Below are 21,855 nucleotides of genomic sequence, written 5' to 3' on the forward strand. Positions count from 1 at the left end.
AGCAAGGACCCAGTGGCTAGGTTAGAGAAATACAAACTAATGAAATGTAATCATTGTTTTGTCCTTGTATTAATAGGTACATTTCCTTCTGTTTGTTTTAGCCGCTGTTGACCCAAGGCCTTGTTAACCCTGCCTGTCCTGCCTGGGCTTACTGTCTGGCAGCAGAATGATTGAATGGGGAATAGCTCTGGTATTCTGTAGTCTGAGTTTAAAAAAAAAGTTTGTAATGCTTATGTGAGCGTGTATCTATTGTTCTGGACTGGGCGTCGCGGGTGGGGGGGTGGGGGGGGGTAGAGGCATGCCGCTGTCACAGCATGCTCCAAAATAGAAGGACAGCTGTGGGTGCCCATATTAGAGAGGGAGAGTGGCTGGCTGGCTGGCTGGGAGGAGCAGTCATGGGAGGCAGGCAGTGGGGATCTGAGGCCAGGACTCAGCACACCCTAATCTTAGATAGGCCGGCCCCTGGCTGGAGCTTTAGGAATAATGCCATTGGAATGGTACAGTATCTCCACCAGCCGAGTCATGAAAAGACTGATTAGCTCATGTTATTGCTGCCTCTGAGAGAGTTGGTGATGTTGTGGGGGTAGTGACAGTGGGAGATTAAGACCAGGAATGGAAGGTGGCATTAGCCAGAGTCTGCCCTCTCTGCATATATGGGTCTCTATCTCTGTAGCTGATGACTGATGGGAGTCTTTTGAGGCTGGAAGGGTCTTAATTGCTGTCAGTTAAAGATCAGGAATCATTTCAAACTAAAACTTATAAATTGCATCAACATCAGGGCAAAGCCAGGGGATGCTAGCCATTAGGGGTCCTCTGGCCTCAAGCTTCTGCTTGGCTCATCAATCAAAAACAGACTAGATTAACTGTAGGTTGTGTTTCCATTGGCACAAGGAAAGAATTCATTAACAGGTATTAGTATTGGTGATTTTTCATGTTGCTGCTGTATGAAAGTGGATGTACTAGGCCCCACCACAGTCTGTTTCCTGGATCAGCACTTTAGCTTAGCAAAGAGATATGTGCTGCGTATGGCCAACTAGAGCAACTGTAATCTATGAGCAGAAATACACAATCCATTCCTGGAATTCTTGACCAGTAGTATTCCCAGAGGTTCACCCTGGCTACCTAAAAGGAGACCATTGTATCTGTAGCCAAAAATGACTTCGTAGACAAAGTAAAAGTCCAAACTGACACACACACACACAAAAGTCCATACTTGAAAATCTCCCAGTCTGCTTTGCTAGTGACACAGAACACAAGACAGTCCACTCATCTGAAGCAATCAACTCTTGTAGAATAGAGCTGATAGAAGTGGCCTGTATCAAATCAATGTACTTTTGAATTGTGCATTCGAATAACATGGTAATTTCTCTGTGTTGGTGGGAACTGAGGGTTCAATTGACTTTATCGTCTATTCTGATGGAATAATCAATCAACGTGTATTTTGAGGTTGACGTATATTCACTTTATTATCTTTAGTAGTTGTGTGTCGGCCCGGCGGGGGGGGGGGGGGGGGGGGGTTCTAGTTTCCTTCACGACAGCATCCTACCTCTTTAACTGTGAGCCCTATGTCAGACTGTGGAATGTGGGCTATTGAGAAGAGGAGTTGTATTCCGGTCTATTTCTGGATGCTGTGCTCTGGCCTGTGCACACAAGGTCACTTATCTCCTCTTTTGTTCTCAAGGTTGTGAAAGGGCTTATCCACAACACTGACAATCAGCCTCTGACCTAAATAACGCAAACACAATCAAACCCAACTACCCTTATATGGAAGGAAATACGATATAAAAAGTCAGTAATACTACCTCTGAGACTTTTGCACTCATTTTGTAGCTATGGCTTAGTAGTGTAACAGGTATCCTAGATATTTCTATAGGTTCCTTTCTGTCTGGTGCGTGACTTGTTGACATTGTATAAAGTGTACATAGGTGTACTGTACATTGGCACTGCTTGTTAAAAAAATATATATATATTTCACCTTTATTTAACCAGGTAGGCTAGTTGAGAACAAGTTCTCATTTACAACTGTGACTTGGCCAAGAATAAAGCAAAGCAGTTTGACACATATACAACAACACAGAGTTACACATGGAATAAACAAAACATACAGTCAATAATACAGTTGAAGAAAAACTATATACAGTGTGTGCAAATGGGGTAAGATAAGGGAGGTAAGGCAATAAATAGGCCATGGTGGCGAATTAATTCTAATATAGCAATTAGACACTGGAGTGGTTGGTGTGCAGAAGATGAATGTGCAAGTAGAGATACTTGGGTGCAAAAGAGCAAAATAAATATATAAATATAGAATGGGGATGAGGTAGTTGGATGTGCAACTTGCAGATGGGCTATGTACAGGTGCAGTGATCTGTGAGCTGCTCTGACAGATGGTGCTTAAAGCTAGTGAGGGAGATATGAGTCTCCAGCTTCAGTGATTTTTGCAGTTCGTTCCAGTCATTGGCAGCAGAGAACTGGAAGGAAAGGCGGCCAAAGGAGGAATTGGCCTTGGGGGTGACTAGTGAGATATACCTGCTGGAGCGCGTGCTGTGGGTGGGTGCTGCTATGGTGACCAGTGAGTTGAGATAAGGCGGGGCTTTACTTAGCAGAGACTTGTAGATGACCTGGAGCCAATGGGTTTGGCGACGAGTATGAAGCGAGGGCCAGTCAACGAGAGAATACAGGTCGCAATGGTGGGTAGTATATGGGGCTTTGTTAACCATATATAGACCAATAGGACCATAAAGAAACAGTCAATTCAAAGAGTTGGCGTCCTGTCACACCATTTTACCCATCTGCTGTTGATTAAAGATATTTTCTCTTTTGGGGGATGGTAGGCACACTGAGATCAAACGTCTTGGAAAGAACCATTCACCTGGAATGTGTTAGTTGAGTTTGCAGTAATTAACAAGCTCCTTAAGTGCTGATAGGCAGATATGTTTGGAAGCACTCCAACCAGTGGTGAAAAAGCGCCCAATTGTCATACTTGAGTAAAAGTATGAGATACCTTAATAGAATGTTACTTGAAGTAAAAGTCAGTAAAATTCTACTTGAGTAAAAGTCTAAAAGTATTTGGTTCTGAATATACTTAAGTATCAAAAGTAAAAGTAGTATAAAATATAAATAATTTCGAAATTCCTTCATTTAAGCAAAGCAGACAGCACCATTTTCTTGTTTTTAAGATGTATGGATAGCCAGTGGCACACTCCAACACTCAGACATTATTTACAAAATATGCATTTGTGTTTATTGAGTCTGCCAGATTAGAGGCAGAAGGGATGACCATGTGTTGTCTTGATAAGTGCGTGAATTTGTCAATTCATCAATTTTCCTGTCCTGCTAAGCATTCAAAATGTAACGAGTACTTTTGGTTGTCAGGTAAAATGTATGGAGTAAAAAGTACATTATGTTCTTTAGGAATGTAGTGAAGTAAAAGTTGTCAAATATAAATAGTCAAGCTACAGATACCCCAAAAAACTACTTAAGTAGTACTTTAAAGTAACCCACCATATCCCACCATATCCCCACCCTGCAATCTCCCACTGGCTCAGTTTTTCCCCATCTATTTTCACACGCCTACGTCCAACAATACAGTCAATCCCCCCTTTCACTGACATATAGCCTTGTCCATTCCTATTTGAAAACCAAATGGTATCATCATGAATTGTCTTTATTGTACAGATTTGATAAAAAAAAAAAAATATGCCACTTGTAGTCCAGGTCAATCACTATATGAGTTAGTGGTCAACTGTAATCTGTAACATGGAACATCTTGACAAGCTATATTTTCTAATTGCCACAACAGTCACAGTCAACTTCTGAAGCTCATACCAATTACATTGTGCACCCTGCAGGAACACTAAACTCCCTGACCCACCGGACAACATTTCAGCGCACCATTGGATTTAGGGAAAAGTTGGGTGTTACAAAATACGTCATTTCCCTTACTTTGATCACTTTTTTCAAATATTTTTTCCACGTTGATTCAATGTCATCACATTAAATGTTTGTGTTGAAATTACATGGAAACAACCTTGACTCAACCAGTTTTTGCACAGATGGGGGCCTTCTGCACATTCAGCTTCAAGTTTGTTCCATAGTCAGATCGTATTATGTTTCTGATAAAGATGATCAAATAGAATGAAAACATTATGTTTCATGGTATGGACAGAAAATAACTCTGCTGTTCCAATTGTTTTACAGTGTAAACATGCACATCTTCTGCACGTTGAGATGACTATGTGCAGTTTATGATTGACAGAATGAAGTCAAACATTGACGCAATCCTCTGTCAAACAATGCTGTTTTAAAAATAACTGGCCTACTGTAGGTTTGAGAAGAGATAAAAATGCAGATTGCTATTCGTGACCGTTCGTGCACACGGTCCGGGCCAATAGGCTGCTGAGGAAGGGGACACATGGGGATGTCTGACATAGCTCCGCTAACCCTGACCTTGAGGAGGACAATAAAAGAGACGTGAACAGTGCGTTCAACGGTTAGTATACCAGATGCACCAACTAACCATCATTTTATAATAATAGGCCTATTGACGATCACATTTTACAATTCAAATCGTCTCCGGCAGTTTTGAGCTTGTCTTCAATGTGTTTAAGTTGTTGCTCTTATTCATTGTAGGTGCGTTGGTGCTGTTTTTTCCTGCGGAGTTGTCACCATGTCTCGCTTTAATGAAACTAAAGATTTCGGGGATGCAGCCTCGTTCCTACGTCTCACCAATTTGGAGGCTTTGGCCGCCAGGACCCTTGCTTTTGATGGTAGGATAACTGTCAGAAATGCACATCAGTTCAACAATTGTATTTGTCTTGCCATACACTACTATCTATGGACAACAACAAAAACAAGAACATATGGAATCCGACCATTAGATTTTCTACAGTTTTGCAAGTTTTGATGGTGCACATTTTTTTGTTCAGTTTTTGCCCCTCTAAATGCCCATAAACGTTCTATTATTTTGCTCAGGTACTAAACGAGTCTGGATCCCGAATGAGAAGGAGGCTTACATCGAGGTGGAAGTCAAAGAACTGGATGGTGACAAAGCCACTGTGGAGACCAAAGATGGAAGGGTTGGTAGGCTAGTTGTTGCAGTTGAATAGAACATAATAAGGATAGTTTTAGCACTTGTCTTGTAGTTAATATGGCAGAAAGTGACATCATAATACTGACTCTTCAACACTTGTTGAAACTGACCTCATTAAGTCCATGATATACAGTAGCTAAATCCAAATATACTTCTCTTTGTTCTGAAGTGCACAGACTGTTACATATTTTTTAATTTAATAGATTTGCAGATCTAATAGAATGTATATGAAATGTTAGTACCAAAAGTTGAATATGGTGTGGTACAGTGGTGCTTCAAGTCCCTTGAATTAAGTGATATATTATCACCTTCCTACTGTATGAATTGACTATAGGCTTACACTGTTGTTTTTCCCCCCTCTCTTTCAAAGACTTTGGTTGTGAAAGAGGATGACATTCAGCAGACAAACCCTCCGAAGTTTGACATGATTGAGGACATGGCCATGCTGACGAACCTCAATGAAGCCTCTGTGCTTTTCAATCTGACCAGGCGCTACAGTATGTGGATGATCTATGTGAGTCGCGGTTCTGTACATCACACCATAGAGGGGAGGATAAACTGAGGCTATTCTGAACCAGTGAGACTCTCCCTGTGTCTCACACTACATGTGGCCTATTTGTTTTTGAGTTTCACGATACTTTGACCTTTTATTTATTTAATTTCCTTTCTATTTAACTCTCTGTCCTTGTCTATATCTCTCACACAACCAATTTGTCTCATCTCTTTCTTTCTCTCTCTCTCTGCAGACCTACTCTGGGTTGTTCTGTGTGACAATCAACCCATATAAGTATCTTCCCGTCTATTCGTCTGATGTGATCGCTGCCTACAAAGGCAAGAGGCGCAATGAGACCCCGCCTCATATCTATGCCATCGCTGACAACGCCTACAATGATATGTTGCGCAGTAAGTCTCAACCAATACAGTCTTTGGTCTCAATACACACTCTAAACATAGAAGCTGTGTCATGTTGGAATTAAGAATCCATGTTCTATATTTAGATAAAATATGTTCAGTGCTTACACAATGCCTAAAAATACTTATTTTTCTGCTAACTCTGGGCAATATGTTCTCTTAATAGATTGTGAGAATCAATCCATGCTCATCACGTAAGTAAAAGCCCTGCTCTATTCTAACACGGCCACTAGATTGACACGCCTGTATTTGTTTTCAAATAACTGAAAAATGTGTTTTCTACAAATTTGTATTAATTCCAATCAATTGTTACAATTCACACAAAAAGCATACAATTCACACTCCCGCCAAAGCATTTATTTGGTGCTTATTATTTAGGTTTCAACCGCTTCCAAGGACCTCTTGCATTACAGTATTTACTGTGCTGATGGAAACAGTTCATTTTTGTCACTCTTGTCAGAGTGAGGTACATACATTTTTCATTATAATTATGTTGATTTTTTTCAAATACATTTTTGTCTACCACTCCCAGCGGAGAATCCGGTGCTGGCAAAACAGTCAACACGAAACGTGTAATTCAGTATTTTGCCATTGTAGCAGCCCTGGGTGATGCAGCCAAGACAGGAGTAAGGCAGAGAGCTTCCCCAACCCTTTTTTTCAACCTAAACCCCCTTTTCATCTTTCATTCCTTTTTGCATTTGTTTTTATTTTGGACAGGCTTGTTATATTTTGACTATTTGATAACTACTTGTGTGTATTTTACCTGAAGGTAGCCTAAAGTTTTCCCCCTGGCTTTCCCTGGTTTGCAAAACAAAGAGTTACCTTTGCCGTTTGTCTCCCTGATCCTGCAGACTTCCTTGTCCCAAAACATGCCTGTTTTTTGTCATCCTTTTTATTCCATCCTTTTCGCCCTACTTTATCCAGTTACTTTTTGCAACTGTCTTTTTATTTGACCATCTAAGTTGAAAACCTATTTCGTTTTTTGACTTCTACCCAGATGTGTTTTTATCCTCCTTCCATCATCGTGTTACACATTATTCCTATTTGGAAGTTCATCCCTCTAATACATTATCTCTTCACATGACAATCAGTGAGAAAAATCACCTTGTGCTTTCCTTAAAATCATGTTGCCATCCTTACAGCAATTGGCATCAAGTCACACATCTTTTGCTTCCCCAGGGAACCTTAGAGGACCAGATCATTGCGGCTAACCCCGCCATGGAGGCTTTTGGTAATGCCAAAACACTGAGGAACGACAACTCCTCCCGTTTTGTGAGTGCCATATAATTTATCACTACACAGATGGACTCGACATCTCTTCTGAGTAGAATGGATAAGAATGTGCGTTTTGTGTTTTGAATCTCTCTCATCTCTCTCGACTTAGGGCAAGTTCATCAGGATCCACTTCGGCCCTACAGGGAAACTGGCCTCTGCTGATATTGACATATGTAAGCTGTCTGACATCACACCATGTAGAATTGAGGTTTTCACATCCAACAGTAATCTTCCAGGCCAATGCAAACCTCCTCTGCACTGTCACCATGTGTAGATCTTCTGGAGAAGTCCAGAGTAGTCTTTCAGCAGCCCGAAGAGAGGAGCTACCATATCTACTACCAGATTTTATCTCACAAGAAACCAGAGCTTCAAGGTATTGGAAGGCAACAACCAAAGATCACAGCCAAGGGCATATTTAGCAATGGATACATTAAATGAGAAAATATCTATCCCAATAGTTTTATCAGTTCAGAGTTCTCTAAGTGTCCCATGACTTTAACATGATGTCTTCTCGTTGATCTTCCAGACATTTTGTTGATTTCCACCAATCCCTTCGACTACCACTTCTGCTCCCAGGGTGTGACAAAAGTGGAGAACGTGAATGACGAAGAGGAACTGTTGGCCACAGATGTAAGCTCTGCCTCTTTCTACGAATGCTCTTTCCTTCTCTCTGCTATGTTGAGTTCCATCTCTATTGTGTGTCTCTCTATCCTGTCTGTTTTCTCCTAACTCTCTAGTCTCTGTCTCTCTCCCTCCCTGACCCCTCCCTCAGCATGCTATGGACAGTCTGGGCTTTACTCCTGAGGAGAAGTATGGCTGCTATAAAATAGTGGGGGCCATCATGCACTTTGGCAACATGAAGTTCAAGACAGTTCAGAGAGAGGAGCAAGCAGAAGCTGACGGCACTGAAAGTGAGTCCCAATTCCATTTACTTAATGGAACATGAATAGAATATATTTACTCGTAACAGTGTCAATATAGGACACCACCCAATACATACAGTGTGTATGTATGTGCTTTGCTCTTCAGGTGCTGACAAAGCCTCCTACCTGATGGGGATCAGTTCAGCTGACCTCATCAAAGGACTGCTGCACCCTCGGGTCAAAGTGGGGAACGAGTACATCATTAAGGGCCAGACTGTTGAGCAGGTGAGCTCTCTTTCTCTGTCTCTGTAAAACACCCATAGAACAAGAAGGTATTATGGACGTAAAGGAAAGATTATTCACATTACCAATATTGTTTTCTGAGTCTGTGATATACTGTAACAGCTATCTGTTTCCTTTGTGTAGGTGAACTATTCAGTTGGTGCTCTAGCCAAATCCACCTACGACCGCATGTTCAAGTGGATGGTGGGCCGGATTAACAACAGCCTCTACACGGCACTGCCTCGGCAGTTCTTCATCGGTGTGCTGGACATTGCAGGGTTTGAGATCTTCGCGGTAGGCCTACACATTATAAAGCCTGTTCCCGACCAAACTCTGCATGATTTGATATGGTCTTTCTCCAGACTGTTTCGGCACATAAACCTATCCTTCTTTTCTACCCCCCCTTTCCCATCTCTCCGTTCTCCGCTCAAGTTCAACAACTTTGAGCAGCTGTGTATCAACTTCACCAATGAGAAACTGCAACAGTATTTCAACCACCACATGTTCATCCTGGAGCAGGAGGAGTATAAGAGGGAGGGTATTGACTGGACCTTTATAGACTTTGGCCTGGACCTACAAGCCTGTATCAACCTCATAGAGAAGGTATGTGTCTCTTATCTCAGCCATTTAAATAAGGGGCTAGAGCTGAGGAAACTGACGATGTTGGGGGGGGGTTGTATGTGTGTGTGATATTATACTCTGTGTGTTTCCTGCAGTCCATGGGAATACTGTCCATCCTGGAGGAAGAATGCATGTTTCCAAAGGCCACTGATGTCAGCTTTAAGACCAAGCTGTATGACAACCACGTGGGCAAGTCTCCCAACTTCCTCAAGCCGCGGCTTGACAAGAAACGCAAATATGAGACCCACTTTGAGCTGGTGCACTATGCAGGAGTGGTAAGTCTTCCAGTCTGTGCTGTTGTGTGTGGAATGGGTGTGTTTCTACCCACGGTTCATTTGAGACATTTACTTTTATACAAATCTATTGGATGTCATTGTTGACCCTCCCTCTCTCTCCGCCCCTCTCCAGGTACCATACAACATCAGTGGATGGCTGGACAAAAATAAAGATCCCTTAAATGAGACAATAGTCACCTGCTTCCAGAAGTCATCTAATAAACTGTTGGCAAGCCTCTTTGAGAACTTCATCAGTAGTGATGCAGGTATTTTTTTTTTCAACTTTATATCCTCACATATTTGAAAGTGAAACTACAGTAAATGGGGAAATGAAGTTCTCGTGATTCCACGGTTTGATCTTCCAGCTGCTGATCCAAAGACCGAGGCCAGAGGAAAGAGGAAGAAAGGGGTCTCCTTCCAGACTGTGTCACAGCTTCACAAGGTGTGTATAAGAGGGAGGTAGAGACAGACGGGCATTACAAGAGTGTGTCAAAGTGTCATATTGTTTAGTAAAGATCAGAAGAAGGGAAGTATTTAAATGTGCTCTGTTGTTTTCCTGATGTCACGGTGACGTGCCTGAGTTGAGAGGGAAGTAGTTAAGACTTGCAGTGATGTTTAGGTAACTCAACTCATGAACATCACTTTAAGTCTGTGCTACCTCCACTCTTTCATGCCTCTGACTGAGAACGAGGATGAGGTAAGACACACCTTGGAGAAGAGCACCCTCACTTCCTTAATGTAATGTTCCCTCAACACATTGTTGTTTTAGGTGAGGTACAGGATTGGATCAAAAGGATTTGTGGGATTTATCAACTAAGACACTTTTACTTACTGATTGAATTATAAATCATATCCACGTTCTGCCAATCTGCCCATTTGCAGGAAAATCTGAACAAACTGATGGCCAACCTACGCAGCACCCAGCCTCACTTTGTGCGATGCATTATCCCCAATGAGTCAAAGACTCCAGGTAATGGATTATGACATATCTAAAGCTTTAATACAACTGACTTCACCCTGTCACCGTTGGCTCCATCCCTGCTGCTAGGTGTCTCAGTGCTGCAAGATTGATTCTTTCTGTCCTCTTTATCCCAGGGGGCTTGGACCCATTCCAGGTCCTCCACCAGTTGCGGTGTAACGGAGTACTGGAGGGAATCCGTATCTGCAGGAAGGGCTTCCCTAACCGAATCCTATATGCAGAGTTCAAACAGCGGTGGGCACAGCACCTCTCTGGACAATGTTGAACTTTAACATACAGACACACAAAGGCTGTATTTAGACAGGAAGCCTAATTCTGATCTTTTTGTAACTAATTGTTTTTTTGACAAATCAGATCAGCTCTGAAAAAGATCTGATGTGATTGGTCAAATGACCAATTTGTGGAGAAAAACAAAATCAGAATTGGACTGCCATTGTGAACGCAGCAAAACACGTGTGGACCGTCTCGTTATCAAGATGGCAATAATGTGCAGAATAAATGACTTTCTTTGTCTTCCCTGCTGTGTGTTCTGTCCTGTGCAGCTATCGTATCCTGAACCCTATGGCGACCCCAGAGGACTCCTTTGTGGACAGCAGGAAGGCTGTGGAGAAGCTGCTGGGCTCCCTGGACATAGACCACAACCAGTACAAGTTTGGAATCACCAAGGTGGATACTGTATGACTGGCACTAGTGCACCTGGACGAGTTTGCAGCTGAGAGATACCCTTGTGTTTTGAGCTCTCATCTCCAGGTGTGCCTTGTGTTGGGGCTGAAGCTTATAGTATGGCCACTCCTCATCGGTTGTTGACAGAAACAGACAGTATGTTCATGTGTATTGGGGCAGACTTAGAGAGATCCACTATAACTGACAGTATGGTCTGGGTGTCCTCAGGTGTTTTTCAAGGCAGGGCTGCTGGGCCTGCTGGAGGACATGAGGGATGAAAGGCTATCGGAGATCCTTACCCTGCTGCAGGCTATGCTGCGGGGCAAACTCATGAGGATGGAGAGACGGAGGATGATGGACAAGAGGTAGGTAACACAGGTCAGACGGTTCCACTGGGACTGCCGTGTCGTGAGTTTTCAGGCCCAACCCAAAACATGTTTATTGACAAGGTTATTTAGTAGTGTTTTGTGTGGGTTAGTGTGTGTATTTGCCCTCAGGTTTGTCGGTATGTACATGGCATGCGTGGAGTGTGGCGAGCGTGTGTCAGCACTTGCTTGCTTTACATTGTGTGTGTGTGTGTGTGTGGTCCTTGTGGAAATAGCCCGTTATAACCTCCGGGTGCAAATGGTGCTTACAAAAACAGGAGGGGTTGACACATGGCCCTTAAAGATCAGTAACAGCAGCTGTCATGTCCTCCAGCCCAGCCTCGTATTAATAATAACGCATTCTCCCCCGGCCCCCTTTTGTCCATGGAGCCTGGAGTTTAGAGCCCCCACATAGCTGGAATAACTTGTCAGGTGATAAGGGATTAAGTCTTCGGTTTCACAGAGGGCTGGAGTTTCATATAATAAAGGACCTCTACCTGACCTTTGTCTGGCCCACAGTGAGTCTCTGCCTTGCTTTTCCTGGGATTCACTATTGATTTATTTCCCCGTCTGGAATGCTTGCTGTGTCATAGCACCCGCTATTGTAAAGCAAATGATCCAATGACCAGCGCTCACTGGGCCATATTTGGTAAGCAGGGCACACACAGATCTAATTTAGAACAGAAGGAAGGGAGGAATCTGGACCACGCCACCAGCCCACCAACATGACTAGTTCATTGGACACAAGTGTAAGGGTGGAAAGCCATAGGACAAGGAATTCTAGCTACCTTTATGGTCTACTGCTTCACAGCCCATTTCCAAAAAGCTCTACTAATACACACTGTAAATGTGTTATCCTCTCACTTCTCTATCCCTAATCAAATCAGCCATATGTTGAAGTATTTTCCCTTTCCCGTTCAGTCTCAAAGGTCATTCGGAAAATACAACTTACTTCATCACCTTAGTGCACACAAATCATTCACCTCATTCACCTGTGTAACCCTGAATGCCTTCCCCCTCTACCTCCACAGAGAGGCTATAGAGGTGATCCAGTGGAACATCCGTGCTTTTGCAGCGGTGAAGAACTGGCCATGGATGATGCTGTTCTTCAAGCTCCGGCCTCTCCTGAGGAGTGCCACGGCCGAGAAGGAGCTGGCCGCCCTCAAGGAGGAGTTTGCCAAGCTGAAGGAGGCGTTTGGCAAGTCAGAGACCAAGCGCAAGGAGGTGGAGGAGAGACAGGTGGCCCTGATCCAGGAGAAGAACGACCTGGCCCTGCAGCTGCAGGCAGTGAGTGTTTACAGATGATATCAGAGAACACACTGTACAACGGAATAACATTAAGATGAGGATTGATGAGACAGGATTAGTAAAGATGAAGACAATATGATGAGACAGGATTAGTAAAGATGAAGACAATATGATGAGACAGGATCAGTAAAGATGAAGACAATATGATGAGACAAGATTAATGTAGACTTAATAAGAATCGACCAGAGACGATTAGGCAATAAATCAAGATAAGAGATGCTAAGGGGAAGTACTAAACAGGAAGTCTCTGTGTCACCCCTGACCTCAGGAGCAGGACAACATGGCGGATGCAGAAGACCGCTGTGACCTGCTGATCAAGGCCAAGCTGCAGCTGGAGACCAAGATCAAAGAGCTGATGGAGAGACTGGAAGACGAGGAGGAGATGAACGCCAGCCTGACTGCCAAGAAACGCAAGCTGGAGGACGAGTGTGCAGAGCTGAAGAAAGATATCGACGACGTGGAGATCACCCTGGCCAAGGTGGAGAAGGAGAGACGTGGCACGGAGAACAAAGTGAGCAGGGGAATGGTGGCTCACTGCTTGCAGAGACATTATTCAGCATTTCTGTTAACCTCTTGGCTTTACCTGGGCAGTTCATTTACTGTACCGTGTATATTATATATCAGAGATTATTTCTCACATTGCTGGTATATTTCTTCCTTTTTTCTGATATGTTATTTGTTCCACATTGTTTGTTCCCCCTGTCTTTCCTCAGGTGAAGAACCTGATGGAGGAAATTGGTGTTCTGGACGAGTCCATCCTGAGCCTGACCAAGGAGAAGAAGGCTCTGCAGGAGGCCCACCAGCAGGCCCTGACTGACCTACAGGTCGAGGAGGACAAGGTCAACGTGCTGAGCAAGGCCAAGATCAAGCTGGAGCAGCAAGTGGACGATGTGAGTAAAGGGGCATGAAAAATACACACTTTCACCTTGAACAGTAACCCAACTATCTCCTTAGTTAAACACACAGCAATATGAGATATCTTATACTGATGTAACCCCCCAAGTTGGAAGGTTCCCTGGAGCAGGAGAAGAAGGTGCGTATGGATCTGGAGCGGATCAAGCGTAAGCTGGAGGGGGATTTGAAGCTGTCCATGGAGTCTGTCATGGACCTGGAGAATGACAAGCAGCAGCTGGAGGAGAAACTCAAGAAGTGAGAATCATCTCTTCAATCTGTTAGTTAATAAGGCCTTTATAAGTGGTCTGTGAAATCCTTGTTAACTGACCAAGTATAAATACACTACTTACTGACTGTCAATTAGTGTGCAAATGAATCACTTATCAGCATTTTACAGTGAAATGTTTATCTATGTTAAATATTTTTTGTACCGTCTAGTCCTCTGACTCCTCACTATCTCCCCCTGTACAGAAGAGACTTTGAAATGAGTCAGTTCAGTTCGAAGGTAAAAGATGAGCAAGCCCTAGTCATTCAACTCCAAAAGAAAATAAAGGAATTGCAAGTATGTGTATCTGCCTCTGTATTCTCTTCTTTTGTAAAGTTAGTTAGAAAAATGTATTAAAGCATCACTCCACAATGATACAATAGTTGACCATACCAACAAAACAAAAAAAGATTTTAAAAGCTACATTGTAGACCACCAGTTTTTCAACACTAAATGCGGTCATAGTTAAACATGGTATTTCCTTTGGAGTCATCTATAATGCATCACATCTATGTACATCTATGCGTAATCAAAAACAACAAAATACAGAAGATAAAAGGACATTTAGCACTTATAAAGACATCTCCATTGGAGGATAAGGTGTTACTAAATTGCTCATGTAAATGTTCCCCTGCCTCTCCCTCAGACTCGTATCGAGGAAGTGGAGGAGGAGTTGGAGGCGGAGAGGCTGTGGAGGACCAAGGCAGAAAAGCAGCGTGGCGACGTGTCCCGGGAGCTGGAGGAACTGAGTGAGAGGCTGGAGGAGGCAGGCGGGGCCTCGGCCGCCCAGATCGCCATGAACAAGAAGCGCGAGCAGGACTTCCTGAAGATGAGGAGAGACTTGGAGGAGGCGGGGCTTCACCACGAGGCCACAGCGGCCGCCCTGAGGAGGAAGCACGCTGACAGCGTGGCAGAGCTTGGCGGGCAGATTGATATGCTACAGCGCGTCAAACAGAAGCTGGAGAAGGAAAAGGCAGAGTACAGGATGGAAGCCGAGGACCTGGCTTCTAACCTGGAGCGCCTCTCCAAGTCCAAGGTGAGGGGGTGAGAGGGTTCATCTGGTCACTGAGATGTGGCGGTCTCCTCAGTGTCCCAGACACAAGGATAGTTGGGATGATCTGAATTGCAACAGTATGAGAAGTTAGAAAATACTGAGTTTTATGTCATGTATGCTAAGGCAGAGTTTTGCTTAATAACAGGCTACCACAGAGAAGATGTGTCATCTGTATGAGGATCAGATGAACGAGGCCCGGGCCAAAGTACAGGAGCTCCAGAGACAACTTACTGACATCAGCAACCAGAGAGCCTGCGCTGTCACTGAGAGCTGTAAGGGTCACACGGGCCACGGCACGGCATGGCAGAAGGTCAACCGACCTTGGGAAACTCACCAAATGTATCTCTCTTTGTCTCTCTCTCTCTCTGTGTGTAGCTGAGTACAGTCGTAGGCTGGAGGAGCGGGAGGCTATGGTCAGTCAGCTGCAGCGCACTAAGATCTCCTTCAGCCAGAATTCTGAGGAACTGAAAAAACAGCTGGAGGAGGAGAACAAGGTCAGAGGTCACACTTAAGTCAAATATTAAGTGATCAACCTGATATGTAAAAATATTAAAGGCTTTTTCCTGTCAGACCCCATAACAAGAGTATGAATGATGTGATTTCTTTCTTGTCTGTCCCAGGCTAAGAATGCCCTGGCCCATGCCCTCCAGTCCTCCAGACATGACTGTGACCTGCTTAGGGAGCAGTATGAGCAGGAGCAGGAGGCCAAATCTGAGCTGCAGCAGGCCCTAGTCAAGGCCAATGCTGAGGTGGCTCAGTGGAGGACCAAGTATGAGTTTGATGCCATCCAGAGGACTGAGGAGCTGGAGGAAACAAAGTAAGTCTGATGCTCTCAAATGATCTGTTTGTCTACATAAATTAGAGTGAAAAAAGCTTTCGAACAATACTGGCTTATTGCTCTTCTGATAAACTTTCATGTTAACCCCTGACTGTGACCTTAAAGGAAGAAGCTGGCGGTGCGTCTACAGAACACTGAAGAGGCAGTGGAGACATCTCATGCTAAATGCTCCTCTCTGGAGAAAACCAAGCACCGTCTGCAGACCGAAATCGAAGACCTGATGGTGGACCTGGAGCACTCCAATGCTGCTGCCCTTGCCCTGGACAAGAGACAACGCAACTTTGACAAGGTAAGCAGTGAGCCCATAAGCATTAGTAAGTCGTCAAAAGAAGGATTTTCACATTTGCATGACAACCCTTGTGCACAATAAGTCCTAAACATGAGTACTGACAATGTAAAATGCTGCAGGTGCTGTCAGAGTGGAGGCAGAAGTATGAGGACTGCCAGTCGGAGCTGGAGAGCTCTCAGAAGGAGTCTCGCAGCCTGAGCACTGAACGCTTCAAGTTGAATAACTCCTACGAGGAGGCCATAGACCACCTGGAGACACTCAAACGGGAAAACAAGAACCTGCAAGGTAAACACTGCTCTAAATAATACCAATAAACCATTGTCGTTTGAGGGAAGAGCGTGGTTGTAGGAGTGACGCCACCTGTTTTAAGACAATGCTAATAAACGTCACAAGAGTGAACACAAAGGCCTGTCTATCTAACCCATAGTGTTATTTGTTTCCCCAGAGGAGATAGCGGACCTAGCTGACCAGACCAGCCAGGGTGGGAAGACCATCCATGAGCTGGAGAGGATGAAGAAGGTTCTGGATGTTGAGAAGAGTGACATCAAGGCTGCTCTGGAGGAAGCTGAGGTGAGCACACAGAACTGACTGTGGTTGGAAAGTGTCTATTCTTACAACAAGGGTACAGAGAGACCAGTGGAAACCTGAGAGGAGTGATCTGACAGGGGTGTTAAGGTTGGTGTGACCCTGTAACGCCGCTAAATGTGACACTGTTCTATTGCTCTGAGTCAGGGCACCCTTGAGCATGAGGAGAGCAAGACCCTACGTGTCCAACTGGAGCTGAACCAGTTCAAGACTGAGGTCGACAGGAAGATAGCCGAAAAGGACGAGGAAATTGACAGCCTCCGGTAAGGACTCATGATCCATGATAGTTTTCCAGTATGCTTTTAAAAGCAGCACAGATTTGTCATTTTTCATGATGGTGTTTTAGGCTCCTCTCTCTAAGCAGCCTTTTTGTCACTTTACCTGCAGCCGGAACCACCAGCGCTCCCTGGAGTCCCTGCAGACAACCCTGGAGACCGAGGCAAGGTCCAGGAACGAGGCAGTACGGCTGAAGGAGAAGATGGAGGGAGACATGAACGAGATGGAGGTCCAGCTGAACCATGCCAACCGCCATGCTGCCGAGTCCCAGAGACTACTGCACCACCTGCAGGGCCAGATTAAGGCCAGTGGAGAACTAACACAATTCATGCTTTTAAATGATCAACATTGTCATAGATTCTTCACACAAACAACACGTGTAAGGAAACACAATTTATACTTAGGGTAGATATTTTACATTTTAGACATCAAATGCTCTTATCCAGAGTGACTTACAATTAATGCATTCATCTTAAGATAGGTGAGACAACAAGTGTTGGAGTAGTTCAGCTAGTAATTTAACTACATTCTGCAGTAGCTTGGTGGAAGATGACAGTGGTGGAAAAGGACTCAATTGTCATACTTGAGTAACAGTAAAGATACCCTAATTGAAATTGACTCATGTGAAAGTCACCCAGTAAAATAAGACTTGAGTAAAAGTCTAAAAGTATCTTCTTTTAATCCTTAAGTCTATTGATCCACCCATGTCTCAATCTAAGTAATATAATAAAGAAATCCCCATCAATGTCTATCAGTTTAAGCTGGAGATATCAGTGTTTTTGCATGGGTTGTCTCTCAATCCACCACATCCTCCTATGTCATCCTTCCACATTTTCGGTGCAAGGTGGCCGAGCTACAGCGGTGTTTGTCAGACCATGAGACATCCCAAAAAATGGTCTTTTCACGAAAACGTCTGTAGTGTCCGAACTCTATGGACAGGGAAGACTCTCACAAACACAATGGTGTTCTCCATTTTGCTCTACGATTCCCACAAATGTCACGGGACTCATCTGAACGTAACCCATACGAACAAATCAAAGGCAGTAGGGATGACAAAACGTTATATTGATAGGTGCGTGAATTGAACAATATGGCTGTCCTGCCTGAGCATTTGAAATGTAACAAGTACTTTTGGGTGTCAGGGATAACTGTATGGGAGTAAAAAGTACATATCCCAACATATACGTATGGGAGTAAAAGTTGTAAAAAATATAACTAGTACAGACCCCCAAACAACTACTAAAGTAGTACTTTAAAGTATTTTCAATTAAGTACTTTACACCACTGGTAGTTGAACTCAAATCAAATCTTGGTAGTGTTTTCAGTAGTTTGTTTTTTGCCATGTCGCTGTGTAGCTGACTACTGGAACTACACATTACTTTTTTAGCAAAAAACTAAAGAAAAAATGTGTTAAGTAGGCAAGAATTATATGAATCATTATTAATAAACCATTTGTTCAGTGACCATTAACCACTGTTGTCTGATGGGGTCCACAGGACCTGCAGTTGAAGCTGGACGGCCGCATCCACCAGAATGAGGAGCTGAAGGAGCAGTGGGGCCTGACGGAGCACAGGAACAACCTGCTGGTGGCCGAGGTGCAGGAGCTATGCACCGTGGTGGAGCAGACTGACCGCGGACGCAAGATGGCCGAACATGAACTGCTGGAGGCCACTGAGAGAGTCAACCTGCTGCATGCCCAGGTAGGAGACGCCTCAGGGAACTGGCTGGTTAGGGCCTGACATAGGGATGGATGAGAGGATGAAAGGTTTGAAGGATGTACATTGTTACAGGATTGTTGGATATATCTTAGCCACATAGAAACCCTAGTATTTTATTCTGCTTGAACAGAACACAAGCCTGATCAACCATAAGAAAAAGATGGAGAGTGACCTGTCCATGATGGCTGGAGAGGTGGATGAGGCAGAACAGGAGTGCCGTAATGCAGAGGAAAAAGCCAAGAAGGCCATCACAGATGTGAGTTACCTCGACAATGACTCCCTGATCTCACAATATTCAATGCTTTAATTGTGTGATGAGGCAACCAGTCCATTTTGAAACTATGGTTGTGATATTTCCCCTCGTCTCCTGTCCAGGCAGCCATGATGGCAGAGGAGCTGAAGAAGGAGCAGGACACCAGCTCTCACCTGGAGAGGATGAAGAAGAATATGGAGCAGACCATCAAGGACCTGCAGCTCCAGCTGGATGAGGCAGAGCAGATCGCCCTCAAAGGAGGGAAGAAACAGATCCAGAAGCTGGAGATCAGGGTGAGGTTCACATTAAAGTGAATAAGCCATGCAAATTCAATTAAATATCTTCACTTCTGAAATTGTAAACATTTTACTGAAAAATTGCACAATTAGAGCAAAAATAATGTCCTCATGCTTCCAGCAAAAAGATGCACAACTTAATCTTTGATTATGGCTGAACTATGAACTATGAACTATCTTCCAGCCTTCCCAAGAGGCTAACATCTCATGATTAGGTTGCAAGGCTTCTATAGTATTTTAACAAGGTCTACTTTTTGGGGGGTTCGCTTGCCTCACTTTTCAAAAAAAGCGAATCCCTTAAACATTTAATAAAATGTATATTGGAGTAATGGATTTCACACAGCACAACATCGACATCAATGAATAGCTAACTGACCAACCTCTGTGACCCACAGATGAGGGATCTGGAGAGTGAGCTGTTGTGTGAGCAGAAGAAGAGTGAAGAGTTTCAGAAGGGAGTACGCAAATATGAGAGGAGGGTCAAGGAGCTCTCCTACCAGGTAAACAACCACAGCAGTCAGTGCCCACCCTTGGAGGCTGCTGAGGGGAGGACGGCTCATAATAATGGCTGGAATGGAGCGAATACTATCAAACATGTGCTGGATACTATTCCATTCACTCCAGTACGCTCCACTGCAGCCATTATTATGAGCCTTCCTTCCCTCAGCAGCCTCCACTGCTGCCCACCTACACAGTACCCCCCTTTCATAGCAACATGTTGTAGTTGAACCAGAAGAATAAAAGCAGTTGTGGACCACTTTCACTGCATCAACAGATGATTGGGGACAATTAAGGTAGTAGATGCCTTGACAGTCCATTATTGAGTGTTTGCTGCTGTTTGTTTAGGCTGAGGAGGACAGGAAGAACCTGCTGAGAATGCAGGAACTCATTGACAAGCTGCAGGCTAAAGTCAAGAGCTACAAGAGGCTGGCTGAGGAGGCGGTGAGTATTATAGGTTCAGTCACACACAACAGCCCATCTGAACCAACAATCTCTTACCATTACTGAACAATAAATTGACATTTTGTAATATTAAGTAATTTCCCTCTCTCCCCACTAGGAGGAGCAGGTGAACTGCAATGTCACAAAGTACAGGAAGATGGTTCATAAGCTGGACAATGCAGAGGAGAGGGCAGACATGGTGGAGACTCAGGTCAACAAACTGCGTGTGACTGTGCGCACCCGGGACCCAGGGCCAGCCAAGGTGAGCCCTGATTTCAGTTTAGTTAAACTCACTTTATAATGTGTTTATGTCCATGGCTAGCGCTTCAGAGGGGTTGGGTTAAATGCTGAAGACACATTTCAGTTGTATGCATTCAGTTGTACAACCGACTAGGTATCCCCCTTTCAACCTTGCTTGTCTTTCCAGATTGCAGAATGAAATGGAAGCCTGGTAGTGTTCCTGTACGAAACTCTATCAGATGACTGCAATGTGTGTTAAAGGTCCAACGCAACCTTTATCTCAATATCAAATCCTTACTGTGTGTTTTTTCTTCAATTCAAATGGTCAGAAAGACACAGAAGTTTGGAACTCCTTATTGGTCTATTAACTACTTTACCACCTGGTGATGTCACCAGGCAGGCCAAAACTCATCTGACCAAAACAGGCTGTAATTTCAGGTGGCCTTTTCAAACAGCTCCTACACTAAAAGGGACATTATCACAATTTCACAGTATTATTCCAATCGCACTGTGGAAATATATTTAAAAACTTGACTGCACTGGGCCTTTAAGTGTTTTTTGACTAGTGTGTGTTCAAATAGCAAAAATTTGTGATAGACCAACACAAGCCAATGCCTTGTTAAAAGCTGAAATACTAAAATGTCCTTTAACATGACTGTTCACTGTCAACAATAATACATTGTATAACCTATATCCATGTAATGTGAGTAAAAACACTTAAATAAAGAGACAAGACAGATTCAAAGTTGTTCTGTTTTTTTTTCTCATTCGCTTAACAAAATGAAGTTAGAGGGTGGCGGTGATACCTGTGTATGATGAACAAACCCCCTCTCTGAGAAGGGCTCAGACAGACCAGCAGTTTTTCTGGATCAAATTGGGGCTTAGGTGGTGGGCGTGCTCAACAGCGCAGTCGATAACCGCACATTTCTGAGGCCCTCTTGCCCGCAATGTTGCAGTTTTTAAAGCTAGTGGTGGTCCCATGTCATAACAAAAATACCCATGAAAGAATCTTTATTTTAGATTGACTTTAATGGATATTTTGTTGATTTTTTTTTTAGTTCTCAAAGATCTATTAAAAAAAATATATATAGGTCCATTATCTTTTCTACTTTCTGCTTTTTAATTGTTTTAAGTTTACACTGAAAACATTTCACCATCCTGAATGTAAAAATATTTATACTGTTTGGTCAGCCCATACACATACAGACCCACACGTCCTGAGAATGGACACAACGTTTAGGAGCCTCATGCTGCAAGAGAAGCACCTTTCCTAACATTAGTAAGGATGCCAGTCAGGACTCCTGTGTGTGTTGGACATAACTATTTGATTTATCTGGTGAGTCCTGAGCCTTGTGTCCACCTCGTCCTAAATCCTTTGTCATTTACAGGGATCATGTTATGATGGATTTCTTTAAAAATCCTCTTTTTAGAACAAAATAAAACTATTGCTTGTCCCTGAAATATTGGTCTTCTATTAAGGGCTCTATTCAATTAGATCCACAGTGGTTGTTTTCTGGTCAGTGGAACTGCGTTAAGAGCAGTCAAATCCACAAGCACGGAGTCGCATTAAGAT

General features: G+C 43.7%; 1 protein-coding gene across 1 annotated transcript; it reads left to right on the top strand.

Annotated features, from left to right (window-relative positions):
* The first annotated feature begins 4,515 nt into the window (after positions 1 to 4,515).
* Positions 4,516 to 21,021, top strand: LOC135504391 (myosin-7-like). The gene is made up of 42 exons (XM_064922948.1): positions 4,516 to 4,766; positions 4,972 to 5,075; positions 5,460 to 5,603; positions 5,836 to 5,992; positions 6,168 to 6,195; positions 6,534 to 6,627; positions 7,181 to 7,273; positions 7,386 to 7,449; positions 7,551 to 7,649; positions 7,803 to 7,906; positions 8,049 to 8,187; positions 8,306 to 8,424; positions 8,566 to 8,715; positions 8,854 to 9,024; positions 9,138 to 9,317; positions 9,451 to 9,583; positions 9,683 to 9,759; positions 10,200 to 10,287; positions 10,413 to 10,530; positions 10,839 to 10,962; positions 11,188 to 11,324; positions 12,356 to 12,611; positions 12,901 to 13,143; positions 13,346 to 13,522; positions 13,636 to 13,781; positions 13,998 to 14,088; positions 14,438 to 14,827; positions 14,991 to 15,117; positions 15,221 to 15,339; positions 15,466 to 15,662; positions 15,789 to 15,972; positions 16,092 to 16,257; positions 16,418 to 16,542; positions 16,705 to 16,820; positions 16,945 to 17,137; positions 18,330 to 18,533; positions 18,682 to 18,807; positions 18,927 to 19,097; positions 19,496 to 19,600; positions 19,947 to 20,042; positions 20,161 to 20,304; positions 20,470 to 21,021. Exons 1-42 carry the CDS (start codon positions 4,667 to 4,669, stop codon positions 20,479 to 20,481), a joined length of 5,811 nt encoding a protein of 1,936 aa, XP_064779020.1. The 5' UTR covers positions 4,516 to 4,666; the 3' UTR covers positions 20,482 to 21,021.
* Positions 21,022 to 21,855: the final 834 nt, after the last annotated feature.

This window comes from Oncorhynchus masou, chromosome 18 (genome assembly GCF_036934945.1).
Source record: "Oncorhynchus masou masou isolate Uvic2021 chromosome 18, UVic_Omas_1.1, whole genome shotgun sequence".
Taxonomy (NCBI): domain Eukaryota; kingdom Metazoa; phylum Chordata; class Actinopteri; order Salmoniformes; family Salmonidae; genus Oncorhynchus; species Oncorhynchus masou.